The following is a 24582-nucleotide window of genomic DNA, read 5'->3' as shown; positions in this document are numbered from 1 at the left end:
TCATTGTCATGGGCAGTGCTAGAGTAGGTTACAAAACATGGGAAACGGAACAATGTGTTAAATAAACACAATAAAAATGTTGCAGTTGAGGCATCTCTAGAGGCATTAGTATGGAGAGTCCAGCAGCATGAGCCAGTTCCAAGTCAGAGGGCCTGACTTGAGAATCTAGAAGAACATGATGGGTCCGAGCTGTGGTGTTGCTTAAAATATGCAGCCTGACATGCCAGCATGATAGAAAAATCCCTAATGAAGATCTAAGACTGCCTACAGCTGGCACTCCCCACCTCGGCCTCTCTCAGCTCCCGCATCCCCCAACTTTTAGCAAATACCACAGACCCCTTTAACCATGAAAACGGGTGGAGTGGGGGAGGCCTGCAAACCCCTTTTGAATACTAATGAGGAAGTGAAACATTCTTTTTCTCTCCCCTCCACATCTAGGGACCCTTCCTCTCAAAAGCCCTATTGAAAGCTTTTCACGCCACTGCCTGATCTGGAAGACACCCCACCCTCCCCTGACCAAAACACTCTTTCTTGGTCATCTAATTAGCGTGTTTCTCCCCCTTTGTCTGACTGCCATCGGCCTTCTGTCACCCGGTGGCTCCCCCCCCCTTCCATCGCCCATGACCCTTCCAAAAGACTTTCCCAAGGAAGGGAGCAAGGGAGGAAGGGGCCAAGGCGATGTTTGCTGGAACAAAAGGCCCTGTGAATAACTTGGAGACACGACCAAGGTTTCTAAAGAGCTGGAGAAAGGCGCAGTGAGAGAAGTGCTAGGGAATGGGAGAGGGGTGGGCAAATGCCTCTGTCTTTAGATTAGAGGATTCTCTGTCTCCAGTTAGGTCTTGGTCTGTCTCTACGGCAACTATTGTCCAGCTAGAAAGGTCCTTCGCTCTGTTTGTCATTCAGGCCTTGTTGCCTTCTCATGCATACATCATCCGTCCCTGTCCCAGATACCTCCACTTCCGTGTGTGTGTGTGTGTGTGTGTGTGTGTGTGTGTGTGGAGCAATTTGAGGATTGTTCATTTCTAAAGGGCATACAGTTTAGAATGGCCATCAAATGGCTATTTCTGATATGTGAAGCCACTGTTAGAATTTGGCCAGACAGCTCTCTGCGTCGTACAGACATAGGCAGGATTCCTCAGGCGAGGTTGGCTTCTCTTGGCCTTGCATGGCTGACAGGACCCAGTATAGATTGTACAGTGGAACCTCGGTTGTCAAACATAATCTGTTGCGGAAGACCGTTTGACTTCTGAAACGTTCGACAACCGAGGCTCAATGGGCGGTCGGAGAATTCAATTGAAAAAATAGAGAAACGTGCCTTGGAAGCCGTTAACTTCCAAGGCACGTTCAAAAATGGAAACATTCACTTCCAGGTTTTGGGCATTCGGCTTCCGAAATGTTCGGCAGCCAAGACATTCGAAAACCGAGATTCCACTGTACTGTCCACCTGCTGGCTTCATGACTTAGGTTGAAGGGTACCCAAATATTTGGAACCTAGGGGTGGGTGGGTTGGAGTTGCTGCTTTTGTAGGACACATCCTGCCCCACAGTGGCTAACCAGGAATGCATGAAGCAGTCATGTGGACCTGTCCTAAGAAAGTTGTGGGACTGCACTTTTTTTTACTCCACAACCCTTTCACTTACACTATGTTCTCGGTGGTTTTTCCTCCATTCAGACCCAGCACAATGAATGACTTTACCCTTCTCTTCATGAAGAAGAGGAAAAAAATCATGTTGTTTTTTAAAACTTCAAGCTTTCAAACTTCCCTCAATATCACTTTGCATTTTCAGACCGTCACCATTTGCGGAGTGGGAACCAGGCACATACAGGTTATTTCAGTGCTTTATGTCAGGGTGGGCAAACCCATGGCTCTGCAGCGGCTGCTGGAATCTTGACTCCCACCAGCCTCCAGCCAGCATGGCTGGTGGTTAGGGATAATGGGAGCTGCAACTTCTGGAGGCCCACCAGTTCCCCACCCCTGTGAATAATAGCCTGTTTCAGGGTACAAGCATTACACTGAAAGGAAGCGGTCCTGGAAAAAGCAGTAACATTTTCCCTCTGGGGAATCCTTCCCCACTGTTACTATGATCACTCACTGCCCAGTCCTATAGTTGACCTTCTCTGCTATGCAGGAAGGCAGAAGACCATCATGGTTAGAAGCACACCTGACCCTCTTCTCCAACCCACTGCATACACACGCCTTTAAGGAGTCACAATGGTACAAAGGCTGTCACAGCCACAGACTTGCCCTTTCGTCAAACCAGTCCTCCTGTCTTTGGCACACGCCCTTATTTCAGATACCTATGGGTGCGCTTGCCTCTCCCAGGCCGCGTTTCTTTACTCAGCCAGGGATTGTGTTTGTGCCTCAGGCTACTAGCAGCCAAAGGCAGGGATGCAACCTGCCAGGCTTGTTTAGTTGGAACACGCTGCTTTTCGCCACTTTCAGGGTCTTAACAGAAACCAGTCTGGGGATCAGAGAAACGGCAAGGAACCTGCCACCCAGTGTAACGTAGAGCGTCCCCCCACCCCCGCCCAGCCTCACAGTCTCCAGTTTCGTTCCTCAGAGGGATTCTAAAGTGTCCTTTGAATTCTGTGCTTCATCTCCTTCCATGTTTGCTTGGTTCTTAAGAAAAGTAAAACATCTCGTGGCACTTTAAAGACTAATAAACTTGTTGTAGCTTAAGCTTTCATGGACTACAGTCCTCTTTATCAGATGCATGAAGCGTTAGTTAGCCTGAATTTCTGCAGTCTGCAATCTGTGAAAGTTTGTGCCATGATAAACTTGTTAGTCTTTTAAGGTGCCACAAGATTCTGCTGTTGTTTTTCCTCAAGAGACTAGTGCATCTGCCTCTCTGAGAATTGGTTCTTGAGTATTCTGCTTTTCGTAACGATGCCGAATGTGTCCACAGCCACTTGTAAGCTGTGCCTCCTTTCTTTGCAGGGTCCCTACAGTTCCTGTGAAAAACCTCAATGGCTCAAGCCCAGTCAACCCAGCACTGGCAGGTGAGAGGGGTAGGGTCACTGTAGCAACAGAGCAGTCATCAGTGACTCATGGCTATTGCTTGGCCTAAATAAAGGATATCTGAGGAGCTGGCGTTAGTCTGTGCAGTATGTTTATTCAGTGAATGCAGAGGATTTGCACAGTTGACATATGGGTTAAAGACAGGAGTCACGTCTAAAGAAATATTAAAAGGGAGGTAATGGTGACATTCTTTGGTGGGGTAGAAAACCTGTGGCCCTCCAGATGTTTTTGAAATACAACTTTAATAATCGCTGACCATTGGCCATGCTAGCTGAAGCCGATGGGAGTTGGGGGTCTAAACAATATTGGAGGTCCGCAATGGAATAAACACTGCCATGGGCAGGAAGTGCAGCTTTAAAGAAGTGAAGCTTTCATTTCCATGATGGACTGCAGGATAGTTCAAGCTACCTTGTTGTCACTGTTGTTAGTAATTGCAGAATAATTACCACACAAGCTTTTAAGCTTTGAATTTTAATTTGCAAATAAAAAAATAACAATTGCTTAGGTCTCCAAGGATTATCAGCCTTTACCTCTGACTTGCCTGCTACATTATGATATTGTAAGAGCTGGGAATGGCCAAAAGGCACCATCTTGCCATCCCACCCTCATTGATGAAGGTGAGATCCAACTCACAGGACACTTGTGGTCTCCTCTAGATAAGGTCTTGCAGAGAAAATGAATCTGCAGAGCACCATGTCCTTGCAACGTAATGCTGAGGGTGTTCCCCCTTGTTAATGAATGGTTTTGGCCTAAGGAGGCAAATGGATGGAGCATTGGGGGAGCAGACAGGGATATGTTTTGGTTTTGGGGGGAATCAACTTCTCAAATACCCCCTTGTCCCACCCAGGCATCACAGGGATCCTCATGAGTGCTGCTGGTCTGCCTGTCTGCCTCACTCGACCCCCAAAGCTGGTTTTGCATCCCCCTCCAGTCAGCAAGAGTGAAATCAAATCCATCCCTGGGATATCCAATACTTGCCGCAAGACCACCAAAAAGCAGACCAAGAAAGGTAAGAATGAATAGCCCCTCTGCCTTTTCTCCTCTTAGGATTCTAAAACTAGAGTACCAGGGGGCCACAGCAGGACCTTAACGGTGCCCAGAAGCCACCAGCCCTTCACTTGTAAATCTACGCAGTTCAGACCACAAAGAGCACTGCAGAAAGACATCACGCCAAACCATGGTTTACAGTAACTACAGTTAAAAGTCAAACCATGGTTTGAGACTCCATCTGCAACTAAACGGAAAATAAAGTCTTAGTTTTGCTGTGTAAAGCTCACACCACGTTCCTTGTTCAGCTCACTCGCCTCCTAACAGAGCCCCTGGATGCAGAACCAAGCTGTTCATGACTGATGGCCACCCCCCTGTGCTTCTACATTATCACTGATTGACTCCTTCTGACTGGTTTAGAACAGGAGGGTGAGCTAGCTGAGGACTTGCCTGCTCAGGCAAGCTTGCAATAGCACTCATCTTTGCAGATCAGACAGTATGTTCCTGTCTTTACACTCATCAGTCTGCGGACCCTTCCCACTTCTGCGATTTCTTTCATGGCCCTTTATAGCTGCCACCCAAACCTTGCTCCAATGCAAGGATAATCAGCATGGTGCCCTCCAGATGTTGTAATACTGCAACAACCACCGCCCCTGACTATTGCATGTGCTCCAGCAACATCTGGAGGGCACCACATTGGTTCTAAACCATCATTCTGCTTCACTGCACTGCTCCCACTTCTCTGCCCCATACCAGTGTGCGGCTGCATCTGTTGATGGCCAGAAAATGGCAGCTATCCAACCAGTGTTCTTCCAAAACACTATCCTGGATGGCTCCCAACTGCAGCATTACCTAACCATGTCCCCTGCTGTTGACTTGCACGCATCCTCCACCCCCTCATAATTTCCCGGACCAGCTGTAGCAAGCATGCTGTACTACACTCCCTGTCTTTCTCCAGAGTACTTCACATCTGCTTGACAGGTAGTAATAATCCACGAAGGGACTCCATAAGCCTAACCAGTTTCACTGGCGCCTGTTGCACATCTGTAAAGGAGGAAGGAGCAAAGAGCTGACAACAAAGGGGGCCTTGACATCACATCCAGCACGCCTCATACGATGCTGACAAGGGCAGATAGGCTCACAGATAGGCTCAGAGATCCAGGGCGGAGCACTGAAATCGGTTATCAGTTCTAAAGATCAACCCTGGAGCATTTTAATTAAGAATATATTAAGATGCCCCAGAGCACGTAGACTGCATTTCCCTCATCAGGTTCCTACAGAATCTCACACATCAGGAATCAGCCTGAAGGGTTTCCAGATAAGGGGGTGGTGTTCTTGGTCTCTTTCTCTAGAAACAGAAAGGCTCTTGCCAATAGCATGACACTCCCTTGCTGTCTTTTCCCAGATGGCCAGCTTAAGGCTGCAGTGCTATACACCCTTCCCCTCAAGTAAGATCAGTTGGTCGCAGTTGGGCTTGTTTCTGAGTAGGATCCGGCTGCAGTTGATCCGGCCCACAGGCAGCTGTTCGGTATTTTGCAATTAAAATCCTGTGAATGCAAACCTAGTGCACTCCACCCCCTTCCCACCTTACATTTTATAAAGTCATATGAAGACATCAAGGTCTTGGAAAAACTTGAGTTTACATTCTTAGACGCACAAAATGGAAAGAAAAAGCTTCACTGTGAACTCAGTGGAAAGTAGGAAACAAAGAACTAGGGGGGGGGGAGTATCAACAGTGGATTGAACAAATGGGGCATGCAACAGAATGTTGCAGCGTGGGGTGCTTGCAGACTGTCACTATTCTGCCGGAGAGACTGCAGCCCTCAGCAGAGAAAAGGTTCCCTATCTCTGGTCTTGAGCACAGTTGCTCCTATGTCAATCTGCAAAGATCCTTTCAGTGTCCAATCACATCTCGGCTTGCTTACCTATGAATGCTTGAGATGCTCTGGTGGAAGCAAGGGAGGCTGAAGGTGCCTCTGCCGCCACAAACAAGAACCAGGTCTGCAGTGGACCTGGAGACAAGTTAGGAAAAGTTGCTTAGCCCAACACTGGACTGCAGCCGCAAACTGGGCAGAGTCTTTTTCAGGAATACTAAAGCACCCCTGGGAGGGACAGGCAACAGGCACATGACATTTGCACACATGTGAGTTTGCAGGGGGGCGATAACAGTGGAGATGTGAGTAGATTAGAATTAAGGTTTCAAATTGGAGTCTTACCATTCTTGCTCATGTTTCTTAATTAAAAATGTACTGATGTTACTGGTCCTGTTTCAATCTTGCATGGTGGAAAGATCCATCATTAGCACAAACTGGGCTATGGGCAGATCAGAGACAAAGAGTCCTAACTGTAGTACATTGATCAGGACATCGTACCAAACTCTCCACTTCAACACATGGCTTCTGATTCTGGTTTGCCATCTAATTGCAGACTCTGGTTGGTCAGTTTGGATATCACGCATAAACCATGATTGAGGTGCACAAACCTCAGTATAGTGGCATCTGGATTGAACCAGTATATGCAAAGTAAATAGCTCCAGGTTGACGGGGGAAGGGGGCAATATAGCCAAGTTGCACAAAGCAAGGGATGGCAACTTTGATTTCTCTTGTGCAGTCCTTGCCCTCCAAATTTCTCATTCCTCCTTTGTTTCCCTGCCTTTCACCTTGCTATTTGCCTTCAGGAACAATGCCTTCAACTTGCTGATCTTCTCTTGTTTCCTCTTCCTTGTCCAGGCAAAACCCCAGAGGAGGTGCTGAAGAAATACTTGCAGAAGGTGCGCCATCCCCCGGAAGAGGCAAGTCTGGGTTTTTACATACAGCATGTCTGTACAGCAGCTAACGTGTTGGACCCGGGCATAGGTTTTCTTGGTGCAGGCTCCCCCCCCCCCCCGAATGCAGAGTGTCGGTTGCCTTAACCTTACTGCAACGAACCATTTCTCTAACACTGAGCATGTTCTGAGCATTGTTGAGAACAGAGCAAAGATGCAGACTTCTGCTGAAAGCATCATAATCTCTATGGCACCAATGACTTGGCTAGAGAAAGGGGACATGGACTGTCAAATAGTGAATGAATGGGCATGGGCTACAGGAAGCTGCTGCTGCTGGGCCTTCTAGCTCCACCCTGTCTGCACTCATTGACTGGCAGTGGCCCTCCAAGGTTTCAAGCAGGATCCTATCCCAGCCCTGCCTGGAGATAACAGAGATTGACCCTGGGGGCATCTGCATGTGATGCATGTGCTGATCCTGATGTAGATGTTTATTCCCCCTTGTGTTCCTGATGTAGGTCTTTGCTCAAAATCTTTCTTCCCTGGCAGGGAGAAAGGCTCCATTTTGGGGTCCACCTCAGGTGCCAAAACGTCTTGGGCTGGCCCAGGCCAGAAATCAGGGATGATGGGAGTTGTAGTCCCAATGACTTTTGGAAATCACAGATTCCCCATTTGTGGCATAGAGTAATGGCAGCGGCAGGAGGTGGCAGGTGAACTTCACGCTGTTATCTCATTGCTGCCGAGAATGACATTAACAAGTGACAAGCGTGCCAGCCATTAGCAGGCTGGGCTTCCTCCGGGCGAATGTTTCTATGTGTGCATACGTTTTGCTCTTGTGTTTAACGCCATTTCTCGCCCCTTTTCAGGACTGTACCATCTGCATGGAGCGCCTCTCAGCCCCTTCAGGGTACAAGGGCCCTCAGCCAGCCATCAAGCCAGACTTGGTGGGAAAGCTCTCCAAGTGCGGCCACATGTATCACCTCCACTGCCTTGTGGCCATGTACAACAACGGGAACAAGGTGCGTTCCTGGGGTGGGGAAGGCAGAGGCCTGCAATCTCTCGAGTGGGTACTACTGATGCACCCATGAATTCTGCCCAGGACTGAACAGCTCTTTTGGTACTTGATAGTACTGACAGGCAATGATATTGCTGATATAGGAAAGTCACTGTGAGATGGCTTGTATATTTATTATTTGGTTAGTTAATTTATATGCTGCTGGGGCGGGGAAAATTTCTCAGCTTGAGGGCCACATTCCCTTCTGGGCAACCTTCCGGGGGCTGCATGAGTCAGGCCAGATGGGTGGGTGGGGCTGCTCACCTATCAATCATCTGATGTCCCAATGATACCAGTAGATGGAACACTTTGAAGTTGAGAAGTCAGGACTTCAAAGCACCATGTGCAGTCAATCCAGGAGGCTTCAGCTGTTGCTTTAGCTAATGCTTTCCCTTGCCAGTGCTTAAGCAAGAGGGCCCTTTACGGCTCCTGACTATGCACCAGCAGTTGCATCCCTACCTGCCCCACACCTGACATCACATAGGGCATCAGGTTTGGGGCATGTGGGCATGGTTTGCGGAAAACTGTCTCTTGGGGCATATTTGAACCCCTGGCAAACCAAGCTGGGCCTGCGGGCTGAGGTTCCCCACTCCTATCATATAACAGACCTTTTGCTTCCCTTTTTAATGAGTCAGAACCAAGACTGCATGTTCTGCACTTCTGTAATGGCATGACACAAGCATCCTGAAAAGTGACCTTTTATTAAAACAAAAAAGACGTTTCTGAGCCATTTGGCTATGGAGAAAAAAACATACAGAGGAACAGGGTATAGCTAGGAACTCGCTCAGAAGCCAAACAGCGATGGGGCCTCAGTAATCTCCTAAGCTCTTTGTTTTTCCTGCTTGGCTAGCAAAAAGCACTTTATGTTGTGCAAATTAAGGGCAAGCGTGTCCCACTTATTAATTACAAACATTGACTTTCCAAGGAATGTTGCTTTTTTTTTCCTTTAAAAAGAGTTCATGCAAATACACTTAGTCCCAGTTGAAACCCATGGTTTTGAGAGATTTAATTCTGGAATTCCATACTGCATTTTAAAAAGGCTGCAATAGCCCTAGTAACATAACAGCTCTAACATGAAAACAAATTCTTCTGTGGGCAGACTTAAAACTCTTCCCTTCTGAGCTGAGCACCAAGCATTCCTGAACTCATCATCTTTCTGGAGATAACACTGCTTCGCCCTCACATTTCTTGGCTGCTTCTGCCGCAATCTGGCTTTTTTTCACTGGGGCTTAATAATGTTGCACACATGTACATTTTTAAAAGATGACCTAAGATGTCTCAGCCGAATACCTAAAAGCACAAAAATTTGATGTGAAGGCCTTCCATTCAGTGGTGGCATGTGTTTTGCACACAGATCTTTGCAGATTCGCTTGGGTAACAGTTGATGGGAAAAACCTTTCTGACCAAGACTTTGGAGATCTACTGCCAGTTGGAATAGCAACAGGCTAAATTGGGTGGGGAGCCTAGGGGCCAAATGTATATAGTGAAGGCAAGACTCACAGGACTTAGATGTAAGACCTAACCTTGCCTTGTGTGCTTGTGTTTCTCCACTTGGGGGTGGATGAGTTTGCAAAGTGCTCCCTACTTTTCTGGAAGATGAGATAATAGCCGTCCATTCTTCCACCACCACTGCTCGCTCTTTGTGGCCGTGTGATTATAATGTCAGCCTGGTGTCTTTTTATTCTGTGCTGTTCTAAAATTATTGTCCAGCATTACAGCTTGCCTACTGTGCTTTTAGGATGGGAGTTTGCAGTGTCCAACCTGCAAGACCATCTATGGAGTGAAGACTGGCACCCAGCCTCCTGGGAAGATGGAATATCACCTTATTCCCCATTCCTTGCCTGGGCACCTGGACTGTAAAACCATCCGAATTATCTACAACATTCCACCAGGGGTCCAGGTGAGATTCTGGCTTCATGGGCAGGTTCCTTAGCAGAACACATGGCCCTCAGATAGATCCTACTGTCTTATCTCCCAACCAGCTTCATGCTTAGAGACTAGTGGGGCCTTTCTCATACTGTGAACTTCTTTCAAAGATACTTGAAAATTCAGATTTATTTTCTATCTCATTCTTTTAGGGACCAGAGCATCCCAATCCTGGGAAGAGCTTCACTGCACGGGGCTTCCCTCGACACTGTTACCTCCCCGAGAGTGAAAGAGGTAGAAAGGTAAGTGGCATCTTCGTGCTATAGGAGTTTTAAGCACAACCATGTTGGTTCTGCTCCATGTTGGCTTTATCTTGATGCAGGGAGGACACTCTTGTCATGCAAATTCGCAATGTGTATTTCTTATCTATAATATTAAGGGGGCTGTTAGGTTATTCTGTTGTTTATTTTGGGCTGCATACAGCTACCCTGTTCCACTAGTAGAAGCCAGCACTAGGACTCCTGCTAGCACAATGGGGTTTTAACCCTCCTCTCAATTTACACCCCACATACTTCCCTCAGATATACTCTGGAGGGTCACAGAGAACCCCTATAACAGTTTGCAGGGATGGTGTGGGGATCATTCCATCAGGCACACTGCACTACATTGAATAGCATTCTTTGAAACCAATATTTTACCTAGGAGTTTTGGTGTTTCTGTCTTGCTTTCTCCACTATTTTGTTCTTGATAGTTTTGTGAGTATTGCCTAATCGGTGGGCTGTATCTTTACCCCAAATAACACATCACAGGTTTGCCCACACCGAACACATAGATACTTGCTGCTTTCTGTACATGCTTTGTTGTGTTTAACAAAAACGACAGCAACAAACTTTACTGTAATTTAAAATTGTACCCCAGCAGTTTTTGTGTGAGACTGTGTACCATAGACAGTATTTTTGGGACGCGGGTAGCTCTGTGGTCTAAACCACTGAGCCTAGGGCTTGCTGATCAGAAGGTCAGCGGTTCAAATCCTCGCGATGGGGTGAGCTCCCGTTGTTCGGTCCCAGCTCCTGCCCACCTAGCAGTTCGAAAACACGTCAAAAGTGCAAGTAGATAAATACGTACTGCTCCAGCGGGAAGGTAAATGGTGTTTCCGTGCGCTGCTCTGGTTCGCCAGAAGCGGCTTTGTCATGCTGGCCACATGACCCGGAAGCTGTCTGCGGACAAACGCTGGCTCCCTCGACCTATAGAGCAAGATGAGCGCCGCAACCCGAGTCGGACACGACTGGACCTAATGGTCAGGGGTACCTTTACCTTTACGTTTAACACTGTATTTATTTTCAGCTAGGACTTAAAAGGGATCTATTTAGCCCCAATAGCAGATTGAAACTGTCAAAATAAGTGGTAGTGGAGGGTTAAAAGCAGTTTTTGAATGTTCCTGTGTCTTTTCAAAAAAAAAAAAAACCGGGCATAACTTTGTTGCAGGTTGACTCTCAGTCCTGCAGCAGAAGCTCTCTGCCTCTGAAAACTGGTGGGTGGGGAATCTCCTGGTTTTGAAGCTGAGCTGGATAATTTTTCAAAAGCCCACATATTACTGAATTAAAACATGAAATCCTCTTTCCTAACTTACGGTGCTGCAGAATGCCTTATTATAAGTGGTATTAATGTGACATAGAAAAGAACATAGGAAGATGGGGAAAAGTTAAAACAGGGAGAATAGGAGGGGAGAGTTTGATACAGTAGGATAATAGGCTCATAATGGCTTCCTAATTCGTTTTTCGCAAAAGCCTGCTTCATGTTACAGATTTGCCCTATACATGCTTACACTTCAAATATGTGAGGCGCTTCATTTCATTAAATGAGTACTGTGGAAACACACCATGAAGAGCTACTACTGTTGCCAGCTCCCCTACATTATGGGGAGCATGCTAGAAGTACCCCAAAGGTTCACCAATGACAGTGTAAGGACAAGGTCTAGAAGATAAACCATTAAAAAATTCAATGTTCAGTGACGTTCTCCGTCTTCCCTGGTTGAAGCCCAGTTTGTTCATATACTCTAGGATGTCGTCTTCCCTACTCACATTTTTTCCAAGTGGATTCAATATCATCAGTGGGGAAAAGCTGACCCAGTTTGCCTGGGGCAGTTCTTCACTCTGCAACGTATTCCCCACAGTCTTCAGGGGAAAGTGGTGCCTTACTTTTCTTTCCACATGCTTGAGGCTATAACAAGATTTCCCCTTTTGAAAGAAAAGTGGTCCTCTTGTCTTTCGAAGTTTAAGACATTTTGAAAAAGGCCCTTGCATTGGGCACAGTCCCTTGCCTCCATTCCCTGTGCACTTGTAGTGATAACACACCTTTGCTGCAAGCACGAGATTGTGGAATCTTGTCTATACTTATTGAATAGATTCCTGCACCAATAGCATCAACTGTTTGCAAGTGAATCAGATGCACATTGTGTGTATTTCAGGGAAGTTTTTAATGTTTGAGGTTTTATTCTCTTTCTAGTGTTCTGTTGGGAGCCTGTGTTGGAGACCATATGAATACAAGTTGCCAGGTATCATAAGTGGGGAGTGCTGTCACATGCAGGTCCTGCTTATGAGCATCTGATTGGCCACTGTGAGAACAGGATGCTGGATTAGAGGGGCCTTTGGGCCTGATCCAGCAGGGCTCTTCTTCTGCGAAGTACGGTAGTCTGTGCTACGAGGCGCTGGGCTTTGGGCAAACTCCTCCCCATAACCCCTTTCCCCTCTTCTTCTTCTTCCCTCTGGCAGGTGCTGAAACTGCTTCTGGTAGCCTGGGACCGGCGCCTGATCTTTGCCATTGGCACCTCAAGCACCACGGGCGAGTCGGACACGGTGATCTGGAACGAGATTCACCACAAGACAGAGTTTGGCTCCAATCTCACGGGCCACGGCTACCCTGATCCCAACTACCTGGACAATGTGCTGGCTGAACTGGCCGCTCAGGGCATCACGGAGGAGAGTACGCTCCAGGAGAAGGATTGAGGGCACGGGAGGAGGGGGTGGGGTGGGACAGGCTTTGCCCTGCCTGGGGCGGAGCTACGAAAAAGAGCCGCCGTTCCGTGGATCAAGCTCCCTCTCCCTCGTCCACTGTGCCTGCTCTGCCCTCTCCGCCTCCTGCTGCCACAGCCACCACCTGCCTCTTAAAAGGCCTGGTTCTGCCTGCCCAGCAGTCCGCTTAGGGGCTCGCTCAGGTTGGAAGCCGCCAGTCCTACAGCATTTGGCTGCTGGGAGCAAACGAGCCTGGGAAAGTTCCCCCCACCCAGCTTGTCTTGGGCCTGGGCTGCAGTGTCTTGATGAGGCCTGGGGTTATATTAACCTCAGTACCCAAAGCTGCTTTTTATAGTTTGGAGCTCAGATACCTAGCCTGGCATTTTTATGTGGGGTGGTGGAATAAAGACCCACTTTAAATTCTGTGAAAACAACAGGAGGAAAGTATGCCTTGGGGGCAAGCAGGCATCTCGGGTGGCAGCACTCGGGAACCAAGAAAGGTGGCTGTCCGTCCCAAAGGCACTGAGGATTAAAACTGGCCCTGGCCTCTCTTTCTTGCCCAGCTAGGTGCCTGGTTCCATGTTGTCATGTCACTGCTTTCATGTCGTGGCTCAGTGTGAGTCAGAAATGTGCTGTTTGCTGGTCTGGTGCTCCCTGGCATTCTCATACGTTCTGAGGCTGCCTCTCCGTCCCTATTTTAAGATAGCTAAGAAGCAGGCCCGCTTCCTGCTAGAGCCTGCCCCAGTTCCTTGAGGAAGCAGGCTGGGAATTCCTTCTCTTGGATGCATTCCAAACTGGGTCAGCTGTAGGCAAGCCCTTGCATCCGACTCAAAACTTGGATGAGCAGAATAACTGAATCACAGGTGGTATCTATACTGCATTAGGTGGATGCAGGAAACCCCTTGCTTCCCTGCAAGTTGGCATATTGGATCTGGCCCACATTTGCCTCTGGATAAAGTTGGTCCATTCCAGACTGAGGCTGGAAAAGTACACATTATATACCTTTAAAGCACATTTGCAGCCCTGTCTTTTGGGCCCTGTAGTTCACCCCTCACAGAGTGAACATTCCCAGCAACCTCCGGCAAACTACGGTGCCCAGAATTCTTTGAAGGAAAGACTGTGCTTAGAATGTGCCTTGGAGGCACGGTGTGCGTGCAGTCTTGCTCCTGTGGCTGGATCTGCCCAATTCAGCTGGGCTCCTGGTTGCAGCACTGACTTAGCTAGGGTTTAGGTCAGGCCTCCCTGTCTCAATTGCATTTACTGTACTTCATACAGAGCCATGTGCCCCGATCTCTCTTTCTGTTTGTGAATTGCATCCCAGGGGGGTTGTTTTTATGTCCGATCTGTTTCTGTTGTGGGTTGGAATGAGAGGCTTTACAGAAGTGGTGGAAGGCAAGACACTTTCAGGTTTTGCTTCCTCACACTCCTGAGGTGGGTTCTTTTGAACTGTTTGTATGGGGGAGTCCCCTGGATACTGATTTGAATTTATTTACCTCATGTTTGGGGGGTTTGTCGTATATATGTATATATTTATATATATATTTGTAATGTATGAGGCTTTGAGGCTAGGATGTGTAATACAATGGTACTTAAGTTAGACCTGGAGGCTAAGTGCAACTCGTGATACAGTTTGCCATGGTACAGAGCAGGGGGCGTCCGTGTGGGGCCCCCCCAGAAGTTTTTTTGCTGAACTACAACTCCCATCATCCCTGACTGTTGGCCATAGCAGCTGGGGTTGATGGGAGCTGGAGTCATACAGCGCCTGCAGGGCACCACATTGGCTCTCCCAGGAAGAGTGACAGCCCTTTTCAAACAGCTGTGCCATTTGGGTCCCTACCCTTCCCTGCCCACCCACCCTTGATATTTGAATAAAATATTATGACCTTTTTCTCTATGTGTGAAGACCTTAATAACCCATGTGAAATCTCTGTGGGGCAGGCTCGGGTGAGAAAATAAAAGAGATGGAAAGTGAGAGAGAGAGCATGTGGGAATAGGAAGGAGCATGTCTGTAGAGATGTCTGACTGCATGCTTGTCTGGTTTGGTGGCGGCAGGGTGTGTGTGAATGTGGAGGAGCCCAGAGACATCACAAGGGTTGTTAAGTGTGCTGTGATTTTTTTTAAAAGGCTCTTAATAAATAATCGGTGGTTCCTGGGTACATGTCGCCTGGATAATCTCCTTTTTCTCATCAACACTCCTCTCAAGAACATGTTAGCGTTCCATTGGGTAGCATTCACCTAGGTTTTACTTGGAGTAGATGTATTGACATTAATGATCCTAACTTAGTCATCATCAGTGGGTTTACTGTATGTAAAACTCGGTCGAGTGCCACCCTAAGCTTTTTAATTTTTAACTCAATTACTACATAATCATAATATTTTTTTTTAATTTATATGCCACCCATCTGACTGGGTTGCCATCATACATTATGTAGGGATCCCATTCTGAATGAATCTTGCCAGGCATTTCCTTCTTGGATTTCCCCCTAATAGATTTTATTTGATTTGATTTGATTGAGTGGTTCAGTTGGCAGTGGGAAAAACCCATTTGGGAGTTTACCCAGCCTTGTTAAACTCTCTAAATGCAAGCTCTCTCTGCCTCACCCTCAAATACACACACACACACACACACACACACCATGGCATTCCCTCAAATGTGATTTAGCCTCCAGGATAGGGGAGAGATTTTGAAGGGCAACCTTCCAGCCACGGTCATCTCCCAACTGAAGGGAGCCAGTTTGCCTTTTATTTTACTTTTGTTTTGGCTGAGTTACTTCTTCCTTGAACTCTCCAGCCGTTGATAATTTTGTACTTCATATGGAATGACAAGCCTGATGTGACGCTGTTGTCGAGGGCAAGGGGGGGGGGAAGAGGGTCTCTCTTTTCCACTTTTTGTCCTCTTCAAGTCCCAAAGCAGGTTGTGGTGGGGGTGCTGGTAGTGGTATTGGGGATGGGGGGGGAGGGCAGGGTGAGGGGGAAGCCATGATGTATATTGTTCGTTTGTTGTTTGTGAACGGTGCGTTTTGCCCGTCTCTAGTTTGTTGCATTGCGTCAGGATGGCACCCTTGGGGGGGGCGGGTACAACAATAAAAGGAAAACTCCACTGCCAATTTTGAAGAATGTCTCGTGTCTGTGTTTTCTGAGTCTGTGAGTCTGTCCTTTGTTCATTGTTGGTGCTTCCTGAGCAGGTGAATGTGTGCAGTTTACTTAGCTGGGAGAACATTGGCTTTCAAACAGCCACAAGGGGGAAGTTGCTTCAGGGAAAGCAAATACTTCGGCTTGAGATGAGAGTTCATGGAAAACCAACTCACTACAGTTAACGCAACTTGAAAGAAAATGTTTAGATCCAGTGAAGGTCTTCTAATTCTTGGATTTTGGACAGAATCGAAATCTTACGTTGTCAGAAGGGATGGGAAGAACTGAAGGAACAAAACAGGATCATCTTGCTAAACTTCTAATTTGAGTTGGATCTAATCTTGGAATCTGTTCATACTCGCTGTTCATACTTCAGATTGCCAACTTTTTTCTGAGATACTGTGCCATTAACAGCTGCATGGCCTGCAGGAATTAAACAGGTGCACCTTCTCCTTGTCCTCTCCCACTCCTTACGATGCCGTGCTGGAGAAATTGGGAATGCCTGCCTCTGATGCAGTGATGAAGGTGCAAAGCCTGTCAGAAAGAGGGTTAGAAACCACAAGCTCATCCCTTAGGTGAGCTTCTGGGAGCTGTGGTCTAAGACATCTGGAGGCCACCAGGTTGGCAAAGGCTGCTTTAAGATTACACTGGTGAAAGTAGACAGTTCTCTCATTCCAATCAAGAACGCACAGCAGTTCTTGTCATATCTTTTCCATGTGTTGCCCTGCCAAGCACAGAATTTGCCGTGTTGGTTACCATTTGCCATTTTAATATTTTGGCTTTAAACCTAAAAAACAAACAAAACAACCAGCAGGTTTTGAGTCTCTGCCTCTGTGGTTGCCAGAAAGAACTGGAAATTTAGTGTGCGGTGTTTTATATTAAAAACTCAGAAACCAGCGTGGGGCTCGTCTAGGCCCCCAAGGTTGAGGGGATGCCTCTTCACACCACTGCACAACTACATTTGACTCCCCCGCTGTTTCTTTCCTGAGCCTTCTTGGATGATAGCTAATTCCTGTTCCTTATTATCACGTGTTTCATTGCCAAATAATTCCACACTATGAGATAGCTTGCCTAATTAGCCTCTATTTTCGCTATAAGTAAACATATACCAATATATTTCACACACCTCTAACGGTACAATTTCATTTTTCTGAGTGCAGAATCCAGAAATAGTACATAAAACACTGGTGAGTTCTAGCTGTACAAATTCTTTCCCGCTGATCTACTACTTGTGTGTAGTTTCCTCTCTTTGTTTACATGAGATCTAAGTGCCTACATCCTTTCTTATGTCCCTTAAAACCGATTCTCTCCACCAGCTTGGAGAAATAAGCAATAAAGCAGAACCAAGTGGGAGTAACTTGCTGAAAAACGACGATATTCATTGACGGATGCCTTAATACAAGACGTTCATTCCCTTCAGGAATGTTGGATTGCATGTTTATGAACGAGTACTATATATATACACATATATTTTGCATTCGAGAGGGTTTTTTTAAAAATAAAATATATTGTTATATATGGATACATGCAGTTGCCTTTACTGGATCAAATAAAACCAAAAATTCAATATACTGTTAGTAACCTGCTGTGGTTTGCAGACAAATCAGTGGCTGACTCATTGACATGAGTCTGGAAGAGGCATTTCCTGTCATCCTTTTCCGGGAGGATATATGTTAATAGAGCATAAGCTGCTGATGGAGCACAGAGGAGCTGTTCTCAATAGAATAAAATCTTGCTAATGCACCAGGCCAGTGTGTTCAAAGATGCACTTACGGGGGTGGGGAGAGAAAATCCTTTTGCCGAAAGAGAAAAAGCCCTTGCAGCTCCTTTGCTGCAAGTCAGTGCTGTTTATAGCTGAACAAGGGCTGAATCTTGAAGTTACCCTTTGCATTCTCTCTTCATATCCCCCTTTTCTACTCCACCACCGCCCTGGGCTTTGTGTGCATGTGACAATAACCATGCTTCCTCTCCCATCTGAGCAGCTCAAGGTGTTTCCCCAAAGCAGCTACGCAGCCCCTCTCTTCTACCTGAGAAGTAAAACTAGGACTTGCACAAGGTGTTATCCTGGTATTGTTTCTACAACAGTGCTGGTAAAAAAAAGTAAAGAATGCAGAGTCTGCTCTGTCTGACAGTGTGTGAGGGAAGTGTCCTTCTTCAGCTGCATCCTGTTAAACTTAAAATCCTGTTAAGCTTTTGCAACTTCTTGCACACTGGGGCCAGATCAGGGTGGGAAGCCTTTTTCAGCCTAAGGGTCTTGTCCTATCCTGTTATCATCAACCCTTCATGACACCCCATGGGACCACCATTTTAACCTGTGATTTGTTTGCAGTACAGGCAGGTATCCTCAAGGAAGGTGAATTTAGGTGCTGTGTGTGGCTGTATATCCCATGGGGGGTTAAGCTGAGGCCCTCCAGAGGTTGCTGGACTCCAGCTCCTATCATCCCTGGCCATTGGCTATGCCAGCTTGGGCTGATGGGGTTTGGAGTCGGACAGCATCTGGAAGGCCACAGATGCCTCCATCTCTGTTGTAGTCTAATCCCCCAGGAAAAGGCATGTGCCCCTTATGCCCATAGATGAGGTTGGGGGAAACTCCCATCAGAACTCATAATCCACCTACTCTCAGCAGCCCGAAACATCATAGTCAGACACTGGAGGGACATGTCAGAAATAAACATGGGACACTGGTATCAAGTAGTATGGGAAGTGGCCTTACTAGAAAAGCTAACCCAAGGGTCAGCAAACTTTTTCAGCAGGGGGCCGGTCCACTGTCCCTCAGACCTTGTTGGGGGCCATACTATATTTTGAAAAATATATATGAACAAATTCCTATGCCCCACAAATAACCCAGAGATGCATTTTAAACAAAAGGACACATTCTACTCATTTAAAAACACGCTGATTCCCAGACCATCCACAGGCTGCATTTAGAAGGTGATTGGGCCGCATCCAGCCCCCAGGGCTTAGTTTGGGGACCCCTGAGCTAACCAATAGACTGAAACTGATACGGGGAGATGTAAAAGAGGACGCCTTTACCCCAGTATGCTCCCCTTTATCACAAACACAGACAACAACAAGAATGACAGTATATGAATCAATATGGCTAACTTAACCCAACAACGCCCCCCCCCCCGCACAAACAAATCCCACTGCAGCCCATCAAAGACAATCAGCCACACAATACGCCACCCTCAACCTCTCTCACCGCCAAGGAAACATAACAAGCGAATAGAGAACCTACCCAAGTGACGCTGACACAAAACCCTCACACATGCAATAAGTAAAATAATATAAGCTTTACTATCCCACCCCCTCTCACCCATCCCCCCTTTTCTTCCCAATTCTAAACTGCATATAACACCAATGACTCACAAAAAAAATGCAACCGGTCTGTAGAAAACACAACCTGAAGAAAGAGACAATGCGTGTGCTTTTGTAAGCAAAGAAAATATTTAATAAAAATTATTTTAAGACAAAAAAGAATGCTGGAGAGCTGCTGCTTGTCGGAAGAGGCACTTCTGATCTAGGTGGACCAAAGGATTCAGCAGCTTCCCAATGCGCCTGGACCTAATGGAAAATGCCTATGGGAGCTTCTGTGCTTCTGCTTACTCAGAAAAGTTAGAGAAGAGGAACAAGAGACAGTAGGAGGAAGAAGCTCATAGCCATGCACATACACTAGCCTTCCCCTTCCAGAGGTTTATAACTACAGTTCCTATCAGCTCCTTCCAGTGTAGCCAACAGTCAGGATCATGGGTGTTCTAGTCCCAAGCAGCTAGAGGGCAGCAGGTTGGGGGTGGCTGACATACAGCAGCATTCAGCTGGCCTTCCAGATGTTGCTGGACTACTACTCCCATCATGCTGGCTGGAGCTGATGGGAGCTGGCGTCCAACATCATCTTCAGGGCCACAGGTCCCCACCCCTGATGTAATTGATAGTAAAACACACTACACTACACTACACTACACTACACTACACTACACTACACTACACTACACTACACTACACTGTTTGCCTTTCCTGCTCCTGCTCAACCTCTATTTCACCCATGAAATCACAGGCGTTGTTGCTTGAGGTCAAACTCCTCTCCTCTTCCCCAATGTTTTTGTACTCCCTTTTCTTGTACCTCCTGCATCCATAGACGGACAGGCCAATCAGGATGGCCAAGCCAGTGGTGGCACCAACAGTGACCCCAGCTGTCTCTCCACCCGAGAAGCTCCCACCAGCAGCGTTCATGTTGTGCAGATCGGCAGGGCTGCCTATCTTCCACATCTGGGTCTGGGTGTCCTTGATCCAAGCCTGGTCACCATTGCTGTTCATCACCAGGACGGTGTTGGTGGCAGTTAAACTTATGACAGGTTTGCGAGTGAAGGGAGGGAGCCGGGCTTGGGGTAAAGCCCCTTCTGTGAAACGCCCAGCCTGGACACAGTATTGCACTTCACAGCCATCGCTGATCAGAGCCAAGTGCTGGCCAAATCCTGCTGGACACCTCTTGGAGTAGGGGTCATCATCTGTTCCACGGTGGTGTCCCGTCAGCGGGTTTCCTACCTGGCAACTGAAGAACCCCCCGAAAGGAATAGCGTGGCTCTGTGCCCGGGCATCGTTGCTGACGCAGATTACGAGTTGGTCCAAGAGCTTCAGCTGGTAATAGTTGGAGGGACAGGACTGGCTGTTGGTCATGGGGTTTGGGCTCTGGGCACTAAAGAGGCCTCCAAAAAGGAACCCTGACTGTTGGGGGACGGAGTTTCTTGCTGCACACCAATAGGAGCTGAACTGGACCACGGAAGGGGTGAAAACATCGTTGCATACCTGCCTGCAGAATATCCCCAGTCTGCAATGCTGGTGGCACTCCAAGCGGCTATAGCCTTCCTCAAGCAGCTGGGAGCGCAGCTTGATTGCATCATAACCCTCAGGGCAAGAGAAGTCTCCAGTGAGTGGGTTCCTCTGCTCCAGGTCCTGGCAGAGCACAGCAGCATCAGGACCTTCCAGCTGAGCACACTCCTGGTAGACTCCACCAAAGGTGAAGTTGGTCATTGTCCCTTCACAGCTCCCATCATCCATGTTGGCATAGAAGTTGAAGTTGGGCGAGGCAGGGTCGATGCAGCCAGGGTAGGTGTTGAATGTGTAGTAACGGGAGATGGCAGATGCCACAGTCCTGGACAATCTCTTCACGGTGGGGGTGGGCAATCCTGGCAGATTTCCTGGGGTGATGAAGAATGGCAGAGGCAAGCCTGAACGGTCAACAGCCACCAGCTGGTTGGTGGTGCTCTCTTGCCAAGTTTTCAGGGTAATGCCAGGGTAAAAAGGCACTCCGCCAATACTCTCCACCCTGGAGCTGGTGAGGTTGTCCTGATACTGCTGGGTGAAAGCGTTTTCTGTCGCCACTGAAGTGCTAATGTCAAAGTGGAGCATTTTGCGGAAAGAGGCCCCGGCCGCAGCTGTGACAGAAATTCTCGAGGACTTGCCATCTTTCACAAAGGAGGACTTCACTTGGTCCTCCTGGATGAGGCTGGCTCCAGCATCAACTCCCGTGATAACGTGAGTGCCGTAGTTTAGGACCAAGATCTCTGCCAAGTAGTCAGCCATTCGTGTGTGGTTGTTCTCCAGATAGCCAGCAATGGTGACAAGCTGCTGCTGGAAGCCTTTATCTAACATTGCGCCAGGGTTGAATTTCACAGTGTACATCAAATTCCTGACCTGAACCCTGGTGGTCACAGCCTGATCTTTCACTTGGTGGGTTTTCATCCTGCGGAAGTCAGTGGAGAACCTTCCGTTGATAGAAAGAAAGGACACATCTGCATTGATGGAAACGGAGGTGGCACACTGGTAATCCATCCAAGACTCTATTATCTCTGAGTTCATCTCCAGGGAGCTCTGTTTACGGGAGATGGCGAAAAACTCATTGGGGATGAAATAAGCCCCATCTTCCGTAGTGCTGCACGAAGAGTAGTTTAGGCTGATCACTCTTGCCATATCCAGATTCCTCAGGTTATCCCAACCACCTCCAGGAAGAACTTCCAGTGCAGGAAGATTCAAGACCTGTTTGCATGCCTGAAATCCAGTGACAGAAGGACGGCACAAGGGTAATTCCTCCGCCCGACATACCCAAGTTATGAGCATCAAGGAGAGAACGATCCCTGTCCAATTACTCATGGCTCAACCAGTGCGGAGGAAAAGCTAGCATCTGAATGATCTCACTGTGCTTCTCTCTCTACTGCTGGTGGCAAGCCCAGTAGAGGCTTCCTTCTTTTTATGCTAAGGTTGATCATTTAAAGAGGAAGCAAAACTATTTTGCTTTATACTTTCTCTTTCTCAGGTTGGACGAACTTTAGAGCAGCCTCCGATAGGCTTACAGCACAATAAGAAATATAACAACTGGGGCATATTTGCATAAATCTGTTTCCTTATTGCTTTACTGAGCAAGTATTATGCAGGTTCAGAAATAGGCACCTAGAACCAGGCAGCAACAGTTTCAATACATTGGTCCCCAAAGCATAGCAGCTTTGCTGGAATCCAGAGGCAGATCTACTATGAAACTAATGAAGTTTAAACTTCAGGGCCCCTAATCCCAGAGGGGCCCCAGAGCCGGCTTTAGTCCACATTGCTTAAAATGTTTATGTCTAGTAGACCCAAGTTGAGTGGTGTGACTTGAAAACTATAAAGAATAGGAATTTTTTTTTATTCACACCAGTGACTTTGACCTGGGAGACAATCCAGTACAGAAATTTTAATCAAAATCTGAGGAGGAGGAGGAGGAGGAGGAGGAGGAGGAGGAGGAGGAGGAGGAGAAGAAGAAGAAGAAGAAGAAGAGGAAGAAGAGTTTGGATTTGATATCCCGCTTTATCACTACCCTAAGGAGTTTCAAAGCGGCTAACATTCTCCTTTCCTTTCCTGCCCCACATCCATGGGAAAAGAGAGAAAGAAGCTATGACTTCTTTCTTTCTTTGTATAGACAGGAAGCAGCCATTTCTTATTTCTGCCTGGTGCCTTATAGTAAGAATTGCCAGGACAATGTTCAGAAGAATGCTTGTGGTAAGGGTTAGTTGACTGTGAATGGCTGCTTTCTGACCTGATTTCCTGACTATGCACCATGCTAAAACACAATACAGTGGTACCTCGGGTTACAGACGCTTCAGGTTACAGACTCTGCTAACCCAGAAATAGTACCTCGGGTTAAGAACTTTGCTTCAGGATGAGAACAGAAATCGCGTGGCGGCGACACGGTAGCAGCAGGAGGCCCCATTAGCTAAAGTTGCACCTCAGGTTAAGAACAGTTTCAGGTTAAGAACGGACCTCCAGAACGAATTAAGTTCTTAACCTGAGGTACCACTGTACAGTATATTATGGCAAGAAACTTACAAATATTACATTCATCTCTTTGGAATTACCCAACTGGGTTTTTGCTTGCTTGTTTGTTCTTTGTTGGTGTGATACGCTTTTGGGGTGGGGTTCCAGTTCAGATTGTTGCAAGTAACCTCTTCCCCGCAGCAGCCATGTGAGTCAAAAAGAGGAACTGAATCTGCTGCCAGCAGAAATGAAAGTGCAACTGTTCCAGTCTCAGTTTGCAGTTGAAATATGTACGGGGGGGGGGGGACAACAAAAGGGGGAGGGAACAGTCTGAACAGAAGGTGAGAACTGATATAAGTTGTTTTTATGTCATAATCTAATCATGCGATAGCCTTGGTTTGAAATATTGCAACAGCCCCATTCATTAAAAAACGACTTTCTGCTGTTAATCATTGATTCCCTGTAGCAATCTGGTGCCATAAATAAAGGACAGGGGGTTTTACTCGATCCTGTATCATTTTGTCTTATTATTTCTAACTTCCTCATTTCAGAACAGATTGGGGCTGGGAAAGATTCAAAAGCGGAAACTGAAGCATGTGGTTAGTCCTCACAGCTGGCGACTTTACTCATTTCTGCTATTGTGTTCTGACCTTTTCTAACATGGTGGAAGTGAAATGATTCTCGAAATCCGAGGTAGCCAGTGTGGTGCTCTGCAGATGTTGTGGACGACACTACAGCTCCCATGATCCATGCTCCTTGATCATGCTGGCTGAGGCAGATGGGATTTCTAGTCTACCCCTGGTGGGCACCACATGGTCTGCGCCAGCTCTAGGTCAAACAGTTAGTTCAGTTCATCCCTCCAAGTTTGATCTTCTTTGTGAGGTAGGCACAGGAGGCTGGCGCATGAGGGCAAATGGAGCACTGCCCACTAATCTCAGTCTGCCCTCCATCAGCCCCCACCTGCCTGCCTTCTTACAACTGCCGGTCAGCTTCCTCTACCAGTCTCAGTGTTGCTCTTATGGAGCGCCACAGTGTGTCTTCTTGGTTCCAGCAAGGTCTCATGAGAGGTCCACAAGATCTCGTGAGAGGTCTGTGAGATTTCACCCAAACCTAGAAGCCACAACTTCTCCTCCCTTCTCTGGCAGTGGCAGAGGTAGGGGGACATGCCCCAGTCATGGGGAAAGGGAGGAGTGGCAGCTTTTGGCAAGATCTCATGAGAGCCCCACAATACCTTGCCGACCGCAAATGTACTGTTCAATTTCCAGGCAGGGTGTGTGTGTGTGTGTGTGTGTGTGTGTGTGTGTGTGTGTCAGTGCTAGAGAAGCAAGGAGAAGGAGTGGCAGTTTCCCACGAGATCTCATGAGAACCCTGCGAGATATCGCTGGAACCCGGGAGAGCACTGCCCCTTGGATTCTGCCACCCAGGGCAGCTGCCTCCATCTGCCTCACGGACAGGTTGGCCCTACATCAGA

General features: G+C 47.4%; 2 protein-coding genes across 2 annotated transcripts in view; one reads left to right on the top strand and one right to left on the bottom strand.

Moving 5' to 3' along the window:
• The window catches only part of DTX4 (deltex E3 ubiquitin ligase 4), a 36458-nt gene extending 23405 nt beyond the window's left edge, over positions 1-13053 (top strand). The window contains exons 3-9 of the mRNA XM_033157885.1: positions 2939-3000; positions 3867-4028; positions 6736-6797; positions 7634-7786; positions 9560-9721; positions 9900-9989; positions 12459-13053. Coding sequence (XP_033013776.1) covers positions 2939-3000; positions 3867-4028; positions 6736-6797; positions 7634-7786; positions 9560-9721; positions 9900-9989; positions 12459-12692 — 925 coding nt within the window. The 3' untranslated portion in view covers positions 12693-13053. The remainder of the gene's footprint in view (positions 1-2938; positions 3001-3866; positions 4029-6735; positions 6798-7633; positions 7787-9559; positions 9722-9899; positions 9990-12458) is intronic.
• Positions 13054-19782: 6729 nt separating this feature from the next.
• MPEG1 (macrophage expressed 1) lies at positions 19783-22034 on the bottom strand. The gene has a single exon (XM_033157872.1). The coding sequence runs from the start codon at positions 21975-21977 to the stop codon at positions 19827-19829; it is 2151 nt and encodes a 716-aa protein (XP_033013763.1). The 5' UTR covers positions 21978-22034; the 3' UTR covers positions 19783-19826.
• Positions 22035-24582: the final 2548 nt, after the last annotated feature.

This window comes from Lacerta agilis, chromosome 1, assembly GCF_009819535.1.
Source record: "Lacerta agilis isolate rLacAgi1 chromosome 1, rLacAgi1.pri, whole genome shotgun sequence".
Lineage (NCBI taxonomy): Eukaryota > Metazoa > Chordata > Lepidosauria > Squamata > Lacertidae > Lacerta > Lacerta agilis.
The sequence above is the reverse complement of the archived record's forward strand: the minus strand, read 5'-3'. Positions and strand labels throughout refer to the sequence as shown.

Excerpts from the sequence above, each read along its gene's own strand:
- MPEG1 (XM_033157872.1), bottom strand. The coding sequence starts at position 21,977 with ATGAGTAATTGGACAGGGATCGTTCTCTCCTTGATGCTCATAACTTGG.